This window comes from Amblyraja radiata, chromosome 31 (assembly GCF_010909765.2).
Source record: "Amblyraja radiata isolate CabotCenter1 chromosome 31, sAmbRad1.1.pri, whole genome shotgun sequence".
NCBI lineage: Eukaryota > Metazoa > Chordata > Chondrichthyes > Rajiformes > Rajidae > Amblyraja > Amblyraja radiata.
In genome coordinates this window covers 27,269,037-27,286,229 of record NC_045986.1, presented here as the reverse complement: position 1 = coordinate 27,286,229, position 17,193 = coordinate 27,269,037, and the positions used below count along the sequence as shown (strand labels likewise).

The following is a 17,193-nucleotide window of genomic DNA, read 5'->3' as shown; positions in this document are numbered from 1 at the left end:
ACACACACACACACACACAAACACACACACACACACACACACACACACACACCCACACACATACATATATGCACACACACATATATACACACACATATACACACATGCACACACATATATACACACACACACACATATGCACACACACACATATATGCACACACACACACACACACATATATGCGCACACACACACATACATATATGCACACACACACACATACACACACATATATGCAAACACACACACATGCAGACACACATACAAACATACACACACACACATATATGCACACACACACACACACACATATGCACACGCACACCTACACACATACACACACACACACACACACACGCACGCACGCACGCACGCACACACACACACACGCACACACACACACGCACACGCACACGCACACGCACACGCACACGCACACGCACACGCACACACACACACATGCACAAACACACAAATAAACAATAATAGCGCAAAAAGAAAAAACAATGTCCCCAAGTCTGAAGAAGAGTCTGGACCCGTAATGTGATCTATCCCTTTTCTCCAGAGATGCTGCCTGACCCGTTGAGTTTCTCCAACATTATGTGTTTGATTTTGCCTCCAAGTCTATGTAGTTCAGACCAATGGCCCCTAGTCTAAACATAAAATAACACCATTTGGAGAGGTACATGAATAGGAAAGGCCAAGAGGTCATGTGCCAAACGTGGGCAAATGGGGCTGCTTAGATGGGACATCTTGGTCAGCATGGACGAGTTGGGCCGAATGTTCTGTTTCCGTGCTGTGTGACTCGATGAGGAGGCCGGACCCAGCCTCCGGAATCTTCCCTGGTGCGGAGGTGAAGTTGAGGGACAATATGGGGGGGACAGATAGGCTTGGAGTTCGAGTTAGACTGTTGATGGCTGATCTTAGGAAACATCTTCATACCAGGGAGAGTTGAAGTCTGGAACTCCCTCCCCACAGCCCCACTGCTGCTGCTTGGTGAGTTGAAAACGAGAAACTGAAATTTGATAGATTTACGTGAAGCAAAACCATTAAGGATTGCAAATCCAGGGCAGGTCATTAGGATTAAAAAGCTGATCAATCATGATCTAAGTGCTGCAGAAATCCAATAATAAGTACAATTGAATAGTGGAACCGTCTCAATAGCTCTTCTCCAGTTCTTAATAAGTACATTAAAACTAACATGCTTGATATCCAGCTGAATGCATTTAAAATGGCAGTGAATTAAGATTACATAGAAGACAGAAATAATAGATCTTTTATTCATTTTGTGCCTTTGGGCCTACCCAACCATCCTGAATTACTGATCGGCCATTGGCACAGCGGGTAATGCTGCTACCTCACGTCAATCTTGATCTCGGCTGCTGTCTGTGTGGAGTTTGCACGTTTGTCCTTTCACTGCGTAGGTTTCCTCTCACAGACGGGCGGGTTTGTCGGTTGATTGAGGCTTGTGTGTCGGGCGTGGATGTGAATGTGGGATAACATGGAACTAGTGTGAACGGGTGATGGATGTTTGGTGTGGACTTCAGTGGGCTGAAGTGTTTGATGTATATCTAAACTAAACTAAAGTCATAGAGGATAGAAGCAGGCCCTTCAGCCCATCATGTCCATGCTGACAAAGATGGCCCATCTAAGCTAGTCCCATTTACCTTTTAACCCGACCCAAAATGGTGTCTGTCCATTTCCTCGATGGGTCAAGAGTGTTTTATAGTTGTCTGTATTGGAACAATTACATTTGTACTTGTAGAAACAGATGCTGCCTGAACCGTTGAGTTCCTCCAGCACTTTGTGTTTTACCCAACTTGTTACTCTAGTTAAAACTACTTTCTCTGATTGTATTTGTTAGAGGCCAAATGGCCCATCAAGACACAAGGAACTGCAGATGCTGCTTTACAAAAAAAACACACAAAAAAACACACAAATGTTGGAGTAACTCAGCAGGTCAGGCAACGTCTCTGGAATAGGTGACGTGGATAGGTGACGTTTCGGGATGGAACCCTTCTTCAGGCTGATTGTGTGGGGAGGGGGGGAATAAAGGTGGTAAAGAGAGGAGGGGGGGGGGGGGGGTGGGATGAAGCCGGGCAAGTGATAGGTGGATACAGGCAAGGGGGGGGGGGGGTGAGAAAGAGACAAAAGGATGTCAGATCAGGAGAGAAAGAGGAGTGAAATGTGAAGCCAGGGGGTGGGATATGGGTGGAGGGGGTTGGGGGGGAAGGGGAGGCGAGGGTGTGGGGTAGTGCATGAAATTAGTGCGCAATAGGGAGGGGTACAGAGAAGAGAGGGGAATTTAAAGGGATGGGGGGGAGGGAGAGGGAGTTGAACTAAAATCAATTCAATGTTCATACTGTGTGGGAAAGAACTGCAGAAGCGGATTTACACTGAAGATAGACACAAAATGCTGGAGTAACTCAGCGGGACAGGCAGCAATGAACCACTCAACGTTACCTTCATCATCATGTGGTTTGATCTGTCGTTTTCACGCCTTACCCTTCCATTTCTCTAGACTCCCTCTCCCCTGACTCTCAGTCTGAAGAAGGGTCTCAGTCTCAACCCAAAACGTCACCCGTCCCTTCTCTCCCGAGATGCCGCCTGTCCCGCTGAGTTACCCCAGCATTGTGTGTTTGGCCTCACTGTCCATACTGTTTGGTTGTCAGCTACCCGAGCGGAACGCTGAGATCCTGCTGCTGGAGTATTGAGCTGTCATTACTGACGAAGCCTAGAGTCAGATTGCATTCCAGTGAACAGCGAAGATCTTGTTTACAATAGCGGGTCTATCTGGCACCAGGCACACAACCGTTGTAGCCCGAGTCAAACTGTCCTCGCAGAGTTAATGTCCAGCGAGTCCTCATTTTTTTTTGGGTGGTGGGGGGGGGGTCTCTCTCCGTTACTCCAATAAACAAGATGGAAAGTGTAAATCTGCTTCACTACGGAGAAGATTTAATGAGTCGTGTCACGTGTGGTTTCCTGAGTAATCCATGGAAAGGCCAAGTGCTGTGATTTTATAAACACAATTTATTTTGCTTATTCAAAAGCAAGCTTGCTTTTTATCACTGCTCCCCCACGTACGGAGGTGGGGTGGTGGGGGGGGTAAATTCTGCCTACTCAGGGAGTAAATTTGTTGATTCTGGATTTGTACAGATTTTTTCTCATTGACTGACTGTGTTTGGTTCTGGTATACCGGGATCTGTTCATCGTTAGTTGTTCATCAATAAGTGAAATAACATTGTAACGTGCTATTAAAGTTGCCAGGGGTAAACGGGACAATATAGGTTGGCAACCCCTGCATTATGCCACTCACATCTCCAAGGTCCCACACAGCACAATATGTGGAATAGAGCAGTACAGCACAAGAACAGGCCCTTCGGCCCACAATATCTGTGCCCAACATGATGCAGAGACCAACTGCACGTGATCCATATCCCTCCATTCCCTGCATAATCCATGTACCTATCCAAAAGCCCCTTAAATGCCACTACCGTACCTGCCTCCACCACCCCTGACAAATTAAAAACCACTTACGCCATGCACTGCCCACAACGACACTGGCAGACGGTGCCTGGGATAAACCTGACGCATTATTCCGAAAATAAGATCAAGCGAATGAAACTTAGGCAGTAATTAGATGAGTGCATTATTCTAAAAACACGTAAATCAAGCACGTGTAAAACGGCGTTTTCAGTAACATCCACAATCTTTAAAGGCGCGATGTACTTGTAAGTTATTGTTGGTAGCAGTCTGCAGTGTAAAATGGTTGAGGGTTGCTTTAACATAATAACAGTGGCTTGGTCCCAAGTTTCCGCTGTGCTGTAATTATACCAAGCCACAGCTGGTTATGAAGGTGCTGGGAGTGAATTCCACCATCTACTCGTCCATCTGCCCGCAATGTTTGTCAAAGTTCTGACGTTATCAGCCGCCGTGCGTAGAACAGATTGCTGCCATGGGCCGGCGATGTCACCCTCCACTGTGCTATGTTCAACAGAACACTCACGGGCTGGTGTGGACTCGGTGGGCCGAAGGGCCTGTTTCCACACTGTGTCTCTCAAGTCTAAAGTATGTGGGATGAAGCCGGAGCACCCGGAGGAAACCCCACGCAGTCACAGGGAGAAGGTGCAGACCCCTTCCTGCATTTGCAATGCCTAGGATGCTCAAAAGGTGCAGCATATTGGTAGAGCTGCTGCCTCCAGCCCCGGGCTCAACCCTGGCCTTGGGTGCTGTCCGTGTGGAGTTTGCACGATCTCTCCATACACCAGCACTATCCGACACACTAGGGACAATTTACAATCTTACCGAAGCCAAGTGTCAGAGGCACAGATAGGGTAGACAGTCAGAACCTTTATTACTAAAGGGAGCAGCTGTGAGCTGAGAGGGGCAACGTTTAAAGGAGATATGAGGGGCGAGGTATTTTACACAGAGAGTAGAGGGTGCCTGGAACCTGCTGCCGGGGATGGTGGTGGAGGCAGATATGAATTTGAATATGGTACAGCATTTCATAGGGATATGGATCATGTGCATGCAGATAAGAGTTGGACTCGACCTCAGGTCTGCCACGGACATTGTGGGCCGAAGGGCCTGTTGCCGTGCTGCTCGGTTGTATAACTTCCCTTTAGAGATGCAATCCAAGCGTTTTTAAACTCTCGCTCCCCGCTTGAGTCTTTGCCGTGGGGGTGAAGCAGATGAGGAACTGAAGCAATGGGAATGAGTTAATGAGGGTAACCCTATCCCAGCTACTCATCAGCTGTGTGCACCTTGCCCCTGTCACACATGTCACCTGAACCCTTTCTTTCATTAGTGCAAGGACAGACACAAAAAGCTGGAGTAACTCAGCGGGACAAGCAGCGGGACATCCCTGGAGAGAAGGGATGGGTGACGTTTCGGGTATCGGGCGTCTATCTTTGGTTTAAACCAGCATCTGCCGTTTCTTCCTGCACCTTTCATTAGGGCGCGGCCTTTCAGTCAGAGCCAGCTAGAGTCATTATTCCCCGTTTAAAGTCTTCAGAGGTTCAATGCACCGTATGCACGTCCACCTTTAATGAAGCCCCATCTGTCCAGCGTTGGGCTAATGGCTGCTTAAAACGTTGTTGTTGGAATCTTTTGCCCGACCTTAAGAAAGGCAGATCTGATCACCTTTGAGAAGCAGCCCATGTAGAATGGGAGGCAGAGGAACTGAATCCCCAGGCAACTCTAGTAACAGCAGGTGCCTGCTCCCAGCATGGAACCGTCCCCACGGTACCAGGTCTATTCAGTCCACCCTGGGGGAGGTGACATCAGTCAATGAGACGTCTTTCTCTGTTTGGCCGAAAGTCAGTTGAAGACGCACCTTGTTTTGCCGATGTTACCTTGTTAACAGTAATTCTACCCACTTCATTCAGTTCTAGGACCAGACTTAGGCCATTCGGCCCATCAAGTCCACTCTGCCATCCAATCATGACTGATCCATCCGTCCCTCTCAACCACGTTCTCCTGCCTTCTCCACACAACCCCGGACACCCATTCTAATCACTTCATGTTGACAAGGTTGATTCTTTCATCATCTTCTTACAGAGGCCAATCTTTCTTCCTTAAGCAGTCCTGACCCATCGACCTCATTGGAGACCCTCGGACTCCCTTCAATCAGACTTCACTGGACTTTATCTTGCACTAAACATTATTCCCTTTATCCTGTATCTGTACACCATGGATTGTAATCGTGTATAGTCTTTCCACTGCAAAGATAGTCCGAAGGTCACCAATGAGATAGATGGTTGCTCAGGGCAGCTCTCTAGTTGTTGAAAGGATGGTTCAGTCGCCTGATAACAGCTGGGAAGAAAGTGTCCCTGTGTCTGGAGGTGTGCGTTTTCACACTTCTGGTACTTCTTGCCCGAGGGGAGGAGAGGGCGTGACCAGGGTCAGAGAGACAGGTCCGTGACTGTGGTGGAGGATGCAGAGGAGATGTTGCAGGACGCTGCGGGGATGGGAAAACTCGATGGGCCGATGGGCCTCTATCCCTGTATCTCTACACACTGAAAATGCCGAATAAATGATCCGCCATCCTGTCCAACCTAGGTGCTGACTTAGGCAGAATCATAGATTATAGAGGGGGGGACCTTGTGTGTGTGTGTGTGTGGGGGGGGGGGGGGGCGTTGGGGGGCGCCTGCTGCCACAAGCGGCGACAGGCCTGGTTCACCGCAGCCGGCAGAAGATGAAATTTCGATGAACTTTCGGTGCCAGAACTATGCCAACTCTTTGTTGTTCTGCCGGTGCGGCGAGGTCTGCCGTGTGATTTTACCGGGTTGTGACCACAGGCTGTCGTTGAATCATTGTCATGGAGGCGCGGTGGATGCCGGTCCCATCCCTGGCTGAGTTGGTCTGAGCTGACATCTCCGTTTCCGTTGCAGGGCGACCATCGAGGAGGTGGAGACTGACGTGGTGGAGATCGAGGCCAAGCTGGACAAGGTGAGCCACTCGCTTGTACACCCAGAGCCCACGCCTTCATCGGCTCATAAGCGATAGGAGCAGAATGAGGCCATTCGGCCCTAATGACACGTCTTTCTCTGTTGGGCTGAACGTCAGTTGAAAACGCACCTTGTTTTGCCGATGTTACCTTGTTCAAAGTAACTGTGGCCACTTCATCAGTTCTACATAGAAAATAGGTGCAGCGGGTCAGGCAACATTTTTCCAGCATCTAGCTTGTCCCGTCCTTTTATATTGTTATATGTTTCTATAAGATATCCCCTCATCCTTCTAAACTCCAGTGAATACAAGCCTAGGAGTAGAATTAAGCCATTCGGCCCATCAAGTCTGCTCCGCCATTCAATCATGGCTGATCTATCTTTCCCTCTCAACCCCATTCTCCTGCCTTCTCCCCATAACCTCTGACACCCGCACTAATCAAGAATCTGTCAATCTCCGCCTTAAAAATATCCATTGACTTGGCCTCCACAGCCGTCTGTGGCAAAGAATTCCACAGATTCACCACCCTCTGACGAATCAAATTTAGTTTGCGGACGACTACCAAAGTTCATAAGGTCATCAGTGAGTGGGGATCTCATTGAAACATATAAGATTGTTAAGTGCTTGGACACACTAGAGGCAGGAAACATGTTCCCGATGTTGGGGGAGTCCAGAACCAGGGGCCACACAGTTTAAGAATAAGGAGTAAGCCATTTAGAACGGAGACGAGGAAACACTTTTTCTCACAGAGAGTGGTGAGTCTGTGGAATTCTCTGCCTCAGAGGGCGGTGGAGGCAGGTTCTCTGGACGCTTTCAAGAGAGAGCTAGATAGGGCTCTTAAAAATAGCGGAGTCAGGGGATATGGAGAGAAGGCAGGAACGGGGTACTGATTGGGGATGATCAGCCATGATCACATTGAATGGCGGTGCTGGCTCGAAGGGCCAAATGGCCTACTCCTGCACCAATTGTCTATTGTCTATTATTGTCTATAAGTGAGAGGAACAGAATTAGGCCATGCGGGGCCCATCAAATCTGCTCTGCCATTCAATCATGGCCGATCTATCTTTCCCTCTCAGCCCCACCTTCTCCTCGTATCCCCTGAATGAAGAGAACCGCTGGCTATCTTCTTCTGCAGTGTGAGAATCAAATAAAGGTTCAGAAAATAAAAAACAAGTCGAGGTTTGCCAGAGTGGAGTTGGTTAGATAATAATAATAATAATAATAATAATGGATGGGATTTATATAGCGCCTTTCTAATACTCAAGGCGCTTTACATCGCATTATTCATTCACTCCTCAGTCACACTCGGTGGTGGTAAGCTACTTCTGTAGCCACAGCTGCCCTGGGGCAGACTGACGGAAGCGTGGCTGCCAATCTGCGCCTACGGCCCCTCCGACCACCACCAATCACTCACACACATTCACACACACTCACACACAGGCAAAGGTGGGTGAAGTGTCTTGCCCAAGGACACAACGACAGTATGCACTCCAAGCGGGATTCGAACCGGCTACCTTCCGGTTGCCAGCCGAACACTTAGCCCATTGTGCCATCTGTCGTCCCAAGCAACGCCCATTCCTTCTCTCCAGAGATGCTGCCTCACCCGCTGAGTTTCTCCAGCATTTTGTGCCTACCTATTTTAACCAGCATCTGCAGTTCTTGGTCACAGAGGCAGCCACGTTCACTTTGATCAGTTCAGTGAGTCAAGAGGGTGGCATTTAAAAAAAATTTTTTTTTTAAACCTCGACCTTCAATGACGTTACCGAGTTTGTCTCCCAGGGGTGACATCTGTACAATAAACTGCCTGACACCGTTGTAAAAATATACAATATTCCTTTTGTATAAAAACCGCAGAGAAAATCGGGCTGGGATGAAAATCTTATGAGAAAGCAAAATAACATGGATAATGTGCGAATGGGTGATCGATGGTCGGCGTGGGCCAAAGGGCCTGTTTCTATTCTGTATCCTTCATCTCTTTCAATATTTTATACTCCCCCCCCCCCCCACTTTTCTGCAAAGATAAACATTTTGCAAATCATTCCTTAGACGTCCTTACAACATTCATCAAGTGTGGAAAAGGGCCATTCGGAGCCAACTTGCCCACACCGGCCAACAATGTCCCAGCTACGCTAGTCCCACCTGCCCGCGTTTGGTCCATATCCTTCCAAACCTGTCCTATCCATGTACCTGTCTAACTGCTTCTTAAATGTTGCAATAGCCGCAGCCACAACTACCACCACTGGCAGCTTGTTCCTTACACCCACCTTCATCTGCTCCTGATGTAATGGCAGCTTCTCCCCTGAACATTTTCCCAGCAGCTAATCATTAGCTCGAGATTTATTATTGTGCCGTGCATAGAGGCACAGTGACAAGCTGTGTTTTGTGTGCTGTCCAAACAGGTCTAATAATGCGTAGGAAGGAACTGCAGATGCTGGTTTTTACCCAAGATAGACACAAAATGCTGGAGTAACTCAGCGGGTGGGTCAGGTATTACACAAAGGGTGGTGGGTATATAGAACGAGCTGCCGCAGGAAGTAGTCGAGGCAGGGACTGTCGCGATATTTAAGAAGCATTTCGTAGTGGCTCTACCAGCTGTGTCACTGTGTCACTAACATGAAAGCATCTCAAGTCAGACTCAATGGCGAGGGCCATTTCAACACTCATTCAAGAGATAAGGACATAGAAACATCGAAAATAGGTGCAGGAGTAGGCCATTCGGCCCTTTGAGCCTGCACCGCCATTCAATATGATCATGGCTGATCATCCAACTCAGTATCCTGTACCTGCCCTCTCTCCATACCCCCTGATCCCTTTAGCCACAAGGGCCACATCTAACTCCCTCTTAAATATAGCCAATGAACTGGCCTCAACTACCTTCTGTGGCAGAGAATTCCACAGATTCACCACTCTCTGTGTGAAATTTGTTTTTCTCATCTCGGTCCTAAAAGATTTCCCCCTTATCCTTAAACTGTGACCCCTTGTTCTGGACTTCCCCAACATCGGGAACAGTCTTCCTGCATCTAGCCTGTCCAACCCCTTAAGCCCGCTAAAGTCCCATCAAAGAGTCCAAGGGTTTCCAAAGAGGTAAACAGTAATAATAATAATAATGGATGGGATTTATATAACAGTAGCTCTGGACTGCTCTCTAGTTGTTGGTGGGATGATTCCGATGGTTCACCACGATGGTTCTGGGCTGAACAGAGGGATTCACACGGTGGCGCGTTTGCCGTCTAAATTGCAACTCTCTGCCTTTTTTTAATAATAAAGAAATCTTTTCTTTCATCAGCAAATAAGTGTTTGATTTTGGCAATGCCTGCAAGTTATATCCCTCAGCCTCTCAGAGCCAGTATCAAACCCAGTCCCACAGTGGAGACAATGATCCCCTTTCTATCAGTAACCAGCCTTCAGCGAATGAGCTGGAAGGGCCTTGAATGAACGCACTTAGCAGTCCACACGCACAAATGTTTTCCCACAACTGAACACTGGCGATCGTGGTCTGAAAGCTGTCGGGGATTTCAATATTGTTTGCGTAATGGGGATGATGTAAGGTTGCAGTTTAGACCGAGTACTAACTCACGCTGAAAATGCAGCCGTATCAACCTGAGGCTAATCTACTGAGACCCAGGCTAAGGTCATAGGAGCAGAATTAGGCCATTCGGCCCATCAAGCCTGCTCCGCCATTCAATCATGGCTGATCTGCAGTTGTACAGGGTCTTGGTGAGACCACACCTGGAGTATTGCGTACAGTTTTGGTCTCCAAAACTGAGGAAGGACATTATAGCCATAGAGGGAGTGCAGAGAAGGTTCACCAGACTGATTCCTGGGATGTCAGGACTTTCATATGAAGAAAGACTGGATAGACTTGGCTTATACTCGCTAGAATTTAGGAGATTGAGAGGGGATCTTATAGAAACGTACAAAATTCTTATGGGGTTGGACAGGCTAGATGCAGGAAGATTGTTCCCGATGTTGGGGAAGTCCAGGACAAGGGGTCACAGCTTAAGGATAAGGGGGAAATCCTTTAGGACCGAGATGAGAAGAAACTTTTTCACACAGAGAGTGGTGAATCTCTGGAACTCTCTGCCACAGAGGGTAGTTGAGGCCAGTTCATTGGCTATATTTAAGAGGGAGTTAGATGTGGCCCTTGTGGCTAAAGGGATTAGGGGGTATGGAGAGAAGGCAGGTACAGGATACTGAGTTGGATGATCAGCCATGATCATATTGAATGGCGGTGCAGGCTCGAAGGGCCGAATGGCCTACTCCTGCACCTATTTTCTATGTATCTATGTATCTATCTATCCCTCTCTCCTAACTCTCCTCTTCTCCTGCCTTCTCCCCATAACCCCTGACACCCGTACTAATCAAGAATCTATCTATCTCTGCCTTAAAAATTTCTATTGACTTGGCCTCCACAACCTTTTGTGGCAATGAATTCCACAGATTCACCACCCTCTGACTAAAGAAATTCATCCTCATCCTCCTAAAGGTATGTCCTTTTATTCTGAGGCTGTGCCCTCTAGTCCAAGACTCTCCCACTAGTGGAAACATCCTCTCCACATCCACTGTATCCAGGCCTACGTTCTCCTTGTGACCGCGTGCGTGGGTTTCCTCTGGGTGCTCCAGTTTCCTCCCACATCCCAAAGACGTGCGGGGTTTGACCCTGGTGTGTAGGGAGTGGATGGGAACGTGGGATGACATGCAACTAGTATGAGCGTGTGTTGGATGAGGACAAGGCCTGGCTGGGCTGACAGGTTGAGCAGCGCCCCCTCTGTGCGAGGGAAGATGTCTGACTGAGATAAGGACGCACTGCTGGCCCGGCTCACCGGAAACAATGAGTGATGTGGCAGCCAGCTTGCAAACTTGGAACAAAATCCTAAAGGATTGTTGCCAGGCGACACACAAATCCAATAGGGAATCCAGGAAAAATTACTCGGTGATAGTGAGAATACGGAACGCTGCGATCGTATGTGGGCGGCACGGTGGCGCAGCGGGTAGAGCTGCTGCCTCACAGCACCAGAGACCCAGGCTCGATCCTGACTTCGGGTGCTATCTGTGTGGAGTTTGCACGTCCTCCCCGTGACCGTGTGGGTTTCCTCCACTTTCCTCCCACATCCCAAAGACGTGTTTAGATTGCAAGTTAATTGCCTCTCTGTAAATTGTCCCCAATGTGTGGACGTCAAAGTTACGATAGAACTGGTGTAAGCAGATGATTGAAGGCCGGCATGGACCTGGTGGGCCGAAGGGCCTCTTTCCATGCTGTATTTTTCAATCAATGCAATCAAGTAGTAATGCTTTTAATATATTCTTTGAATGGGTGTGGGTTTCACCGGCTGCACCGACATTTAATTGCATTTCCCCCACTGGCCTTGAGGACGCTAGCGAGCTGTCTTCGAGTCATACAGCATCGAAGCAGGCCCTTCGGCCCAACTTGCCCATGCCAACCAACTAGTCCGACCTGCCTGCGTTTGGCCCATATCCCTGTAAACCTATCCTATCCATGCACCTGTCCAAATGTTGTCCTGCCTCAACCACCTCCCCTGCAGTTCATTCCATAGTTACCCACCACCCTTTTTAGTCTTCGAATAAAGGGGAGGCCATGTAAGACTGAGGTGAGAAAAAACGTTTTCACCCAGAGAGTTGTGAATTTGTGGAATTCCCTGCCACAGAGGGCAGTGGAGGCCAAGTCACTGGATGGATTTAAGAGAGAGTTACATAGAGCTCTAGGGGCTAGTGGAGTCAAGGGATATGGGAAGAAGGGTTATTGATTGGGGACGATCAGCCATGATCACAATGAATGGCGGTGCTGGCTCGACGGGCCGAATGGCCTCCTCCTGCACTTATTTTCTATGTTTCTATGTTCCAGCATCTGCAGTTCTTTCTTAAACATTTTTTCAATTGCCGTTGACCAGTCATGCGGTCTTCAGCACAAAGGCTGCCATCAAAATTAACGTTTGTGGACACCGGCTCCAGTTCCACAGAGCAGGGGTTGGAAATGTCCGTCAGTACAGCATGTTCCAGCTACGAGTTAAGGGCCTGTCCCACTTTCACGACCTAATTCACGACCTTTTTTGCGCGTGGACATTTTTCATCATGTTGAAAAAACGCCCCGACTTACTTGATGCCACGAGCTACCTACGACCTACCTACGACCTCCTACGACCTCTTACGACCTTGTGACGACCATGCTCCGAGTATGAGTCAAGGGCAAACTCGGCAGAGGTCGTGAATTAGGTTGTGAAAGTGGGACAGGCCCTTTAGTGGGAACATCTTAAATGCTGGTGGATCTAGTTTTCATTCAGCTGCACATCGGATTTTCTTATTTCTAATTGCAGTGCTGAACGCTGGCCTATGATGTGTGTCTAATGTGTGCAAAGCCAAGAGCATTTCTGTTATTCAACATCCTGAGGGATTTGGAATGATAATGGAATCATGTACTCAGAGAGCAAGAAAGGCTACGCAGATTTATTTTTAACGTTGCCGTGCCCAGTGCCTAATCTAAAGACATAAAGCGAAGGAAATATCCGATTGATTGATTAGTTGATTGATTGATTGATTGAAAGATGCAACATGAAACAGGCCTGTCAGCTCACTGTGTAAGAAAGAACTGCAGACGCTGGTAAAATCGAAGGTAGACACAAAATGGTGGAGTAACTCAGCGGGTGAGGCAGCATCTCTGGGGAGAAGGAATGGGTGACGTTTCGGGTCGAGACCCTTCTTCAGACTAATCTGATGGTGTCAGATTAGGAAAAAGGGAGGTGCAACGAGACATGGGTGTGCTTGTTCGTCGGTCACTGAAAGTAAGCTTGCAGGTACAGCAGGCAGTGAAGAAAGCTAATGGAATGTTGGCCTTCATTGCGAAAGGATTTGAGTTTAGGAGCAAGGAGGTTTTGCAGTTGTACAGGGCCCTGGTGAGACCCGAAGAATCACCCATTCCTTCAAGGGTCTCGACCCGAAACATCGCCCATACTTTCTCTCAAGAAATGCTGCCTCACCCGCTGAGTTACTCCACCATTTTGTCTCTACTTTCGGCTCATTGAGTCTACACTGACCATCGATCACCCGTTCACACTAGTTCTAAGTTATCCCACTTTCACATCCACTCCCTACACACGAGGGGCATTTACAGAAGCCAATTAACCTAGATATTCCTATTGATTCTAGATATTGAAGTAAAGCAAATCTAAAGATTACTATCCCTTTATTATCTAGTTCTGTTTGTTGCAGAGAACAGTTTTGCACCCCACACACAAAGAGCTGGAAGAACTCAGCGGGTCAGGCAGCATCTGTGGAGGGAATGGACAGACGACGTTTAGGGTCAGGACCCTTCTTCGGACTGAAACGTCATCTGTCCATTTCCCTCCACAGCTGCTGCATGACCCACTGAGTTCTTCCAGCACTTTCTGTTTTGCTCACGGTTCCAGCCTCTGCAGTTCCTATCAGACTGAAGTGTGAAAACGCACACCTCCAGATTCAGGGACAGTTTCTTCTCAGCTGTTATCAGGCAACTGAACCATCCTATCACCAACTAGAGTGCGGTGCTGAGGTACTATCTACCCCACTGGAGACCCATGGACTATCTTTAATCGGACTTCACTGGACATTATCTTGCACTCAACATTATTCCCTTTACCAAGTATGGGTATGGATGGATCGATTGTAATCTTGTATTGTCTGCCCGTTGGTAGGTTAGCAGGCAACAAAAGATTTTCACTGTTCCTCGGTACACGTGACAATAAACAAAACTCAAACTCAAACTCTGGAGAAGGCCCCGACCCTAAACGTTGCCCATCCATTTCCCGCCACAGATGCTGCCTGACCCACTGCGTTCCTCCAGCACTTTTGTGTTATGATGTTGAACTAATAACCCGTCACAGCAGCCCTCACTCCAGCCCTCCTTCCACAGAAATGCTGGAGTAACTCAGCGGGTCAGGCAGCATCTCTGGAGGAAAAGGAATAGGCGAGGTTTCAGGTTGAGACCCTTTTCTTCAGATTAAGAGTCAGGGGGAAAAGGGAAGGAGCGATGTAGATTTGCTTTGGTCAAATGAATGGAAGTTATAGAGAAAGCCATGATAATCAAGGAAATGTGGAGCCCACAATGGTTCATTGTTGGCTGTGGGGTAGGTGATAACGAGTTGGTGCAGACAGTGGAAAACTCAACAGGACAACAGTAAAACTAGTGGGACGACTAGGGTGGGGGTAGGACGGAGAGAGAGGGGATGCAAGGGTTAGTTGAAGATAGAGAAATCAACATTCATTCCGTGTCTACCAGACGATATCACTACTGCAACGGCCACTCTGTGATCATCCCAACATATCTTTATTTCAGAAAGCAGAACACTTTATTGAAAGCAGTCCAACATGTGAAAGCATCTTTATCTTATTGATCTGGTGCTGATCAGTCAGATCTAGTCCAACTATTCCCTAACACAAACATCTGTCTTACATTAAACCAAGTAGTTGTCACAAAGAACCGGCTCACAAATAAGGCAGCGCACAAATGTATCTGTGGCACGGAACAAATTATCTTTGTAACATTAGCGAAAACCCATTTGCTTGTTAGCATTTGCTGACGGTGGGAATGAGAGCTCAACATTCCCAGCTGGTTACTGGGGATCCAATTCACCACCCTGTTGTACTGTTGTTGATTCACATGCTTGATCAATGGTGTTTTATCATTAATGTTTTATTATTATTAATGTTTAGTGTTTTCTGAGTTATTCGTAACTGTCACTGTATGTCATGTTGTTGCTTGTGGGCGGAGCACCAAGGCAAATTCCTTGTATGTGAATGCTTGGCCAATAAACTTATTTACTTACTTACTTACTTGGCCAATGACTATCATCAGTGGGTCAGATGGTACGGTACTCACGTGAGGGTTGCTGGGACGGTGTTCTGGCGGTGGTGGCCTGAGTCCGGGGTGAGTCCGGGGTTCGGCCGCGGGCCAGCGGCTGCGTCTGCAGGACTGGTGGGCGGATAGCTTCGACCACCCTGGGCCGCGGGACTGATTTGTAACATCGCCCGGGAGGTATCGCCTCAGCGCAGAGGGAGAAGAGGAGGGAAGAGACTGCAGACCTAAGACTTTTGCCTCCATCACAGTGAGGAGATGCTGGGTGGACTCACTGTGGTGGATGTTAATATGTGTTTATTGTTGTTTTTATTGTATTGTATGTATGACTGCTGAAATTTCGTTCAGACTTCGGTCTGAATGACAATAAAGGCTATCTATCTATCTATCTATCTATCTATCTATCTATCTATCTATCTATCTATCTATCTATCTATCTATCTATCTATCTATCTATCTATCTCTATCTATCTATCTATCTCTCTATCTCTCTATCTCTCTATCTCTCTATCTCTCTATCTCTCTATCTATCTATCTATCTATCTATCTATCTATCTATCTATCTATCTATCTATCTATCTATCTATCTATCTATCTATCTATCTATCTATCGAACTGAGGAGATCAGAGAATTCAGGTCAGGATCTTAGATGCAGCCAAAACTGATTGTTGTTTTGGAAGGAACTGCAGGTGCTGGTTTAAACCAAAGATAGACACAAAGAGCTGGAGGAACTCAGCGGGTCAGACAGCATCTCTGGAGAAAAGGAAAGGGTGACGTTTCGGGTCGAGACTCTTCTTCAGGCTGAGAGTCAGGGGAAAGGGAAACGAGAGATAGAGACAGTGATGTAGGGAGATATAGAACAAATGAATGAAAGATATACAAAAAAGTAATAATGATAAAGGAATCTGGCCATTGTTAGCAGTGGGCGAGGTGAAAATGAGTTACAGACAATGAGACTCAACAAGATGACTTAGAAACTACTGCAATGACTTGGGTGGGGGAGGGATGGAGAGAGATGGGATGGAAGGTTTACTTATAGTTAAAGAAATCAATAAATCTGGGTGTGAGCTGCCCAAGCGAAATCTATGGGGCTGTTCCTCCAATTTGCGTGTGGCCTCACTCTGCCAGTGGAGGAGGCCCTGGACAGAAAGGGAAGAAGGGCAGTTCAAGTGTTTGGCAACCGGGAGATCAGGTACTGTAGAGATACAGCGCAGAAACAGGCCCTTCGGCCCACCGAGTCCGCACCGACCAGCGATCCCCCACTCTCTCACACTATCCTACACACACGAGAGACCATTTACATTTATACAGGACAACTAGCCCTCAAACCTGTACGTCTTTGGAGCGTGGGAGGAAACGCTCACCGTGCTTCGTGCAGCCGCCTCTCCGCTCCCCTGCGCCGAAATGACCAAAATTCACTGATGATCCAATTCGGCTAGAAATTACAGTAAAATTTACTGGGTGGAAAATGTTCCGTTATAGTTTCTGGCACAGAATTATTGATGGTATTATTTCTGTAGCATTAGTATTAGCATCTGTCTTTAATATACGAGTAGCATTCTTTCATACATTCTTTTATACATTCTCATAAATAAGAATCTTGCTTACTTTTATATATTCTTTTCAGCATAAGGAACCCTGATACCGATTGTGTGCACGCATACAACAGGATGTTTCCCACTGGTAGATCTCCCCTGGATCATTGATTAATCTAATTGTACATTTTAAAGGGCATTGATTCCAGATCAACTATTGAAAGTTTGCTGGCAAGTGAATCATATTTTTATGCAAGGCTGCCAGTTTGTGGATCAATCTTTAGTCTCTCCATTAGCTTCAATTCTGACTGAACCACTTGAGTGCGTGAACATGGAGGTACTTTACTTGACCAGACCCACCAGT

At 47.4% G+C, this 17,193-nt stretch overlaps 1 protein-coding gene across 2 annotated transcripts in view; it reads left to right on the top strand.

Annotated features, from left to right (window-relative positions):
• The window catches only part of acap3 (ArfGAP with coiled-coil, ankyrin repeat and PH domains 3), a 168,339-nt gene that overhangs the window by 56,179 nt on the left and 94,967 nt on the right, over positions 1-17,193 (top strand). For both annotated transcript variants that reach the window (XR_004416567.1, XM_033048279.1), the window contains exon 2: positions 6,394-6,451. Coding sequence is in view for 1 of the 2 variants with exons in the window: in XM_033048279.1 (XP_032904170.1) it covers positions 6,394-6,451 (58 nt within the window). In the remaining variant the exon portion in view is untranslated. The remainder of the gene's footprint in view (positions 1-6,393; positions 6,452-17,193) is intronic.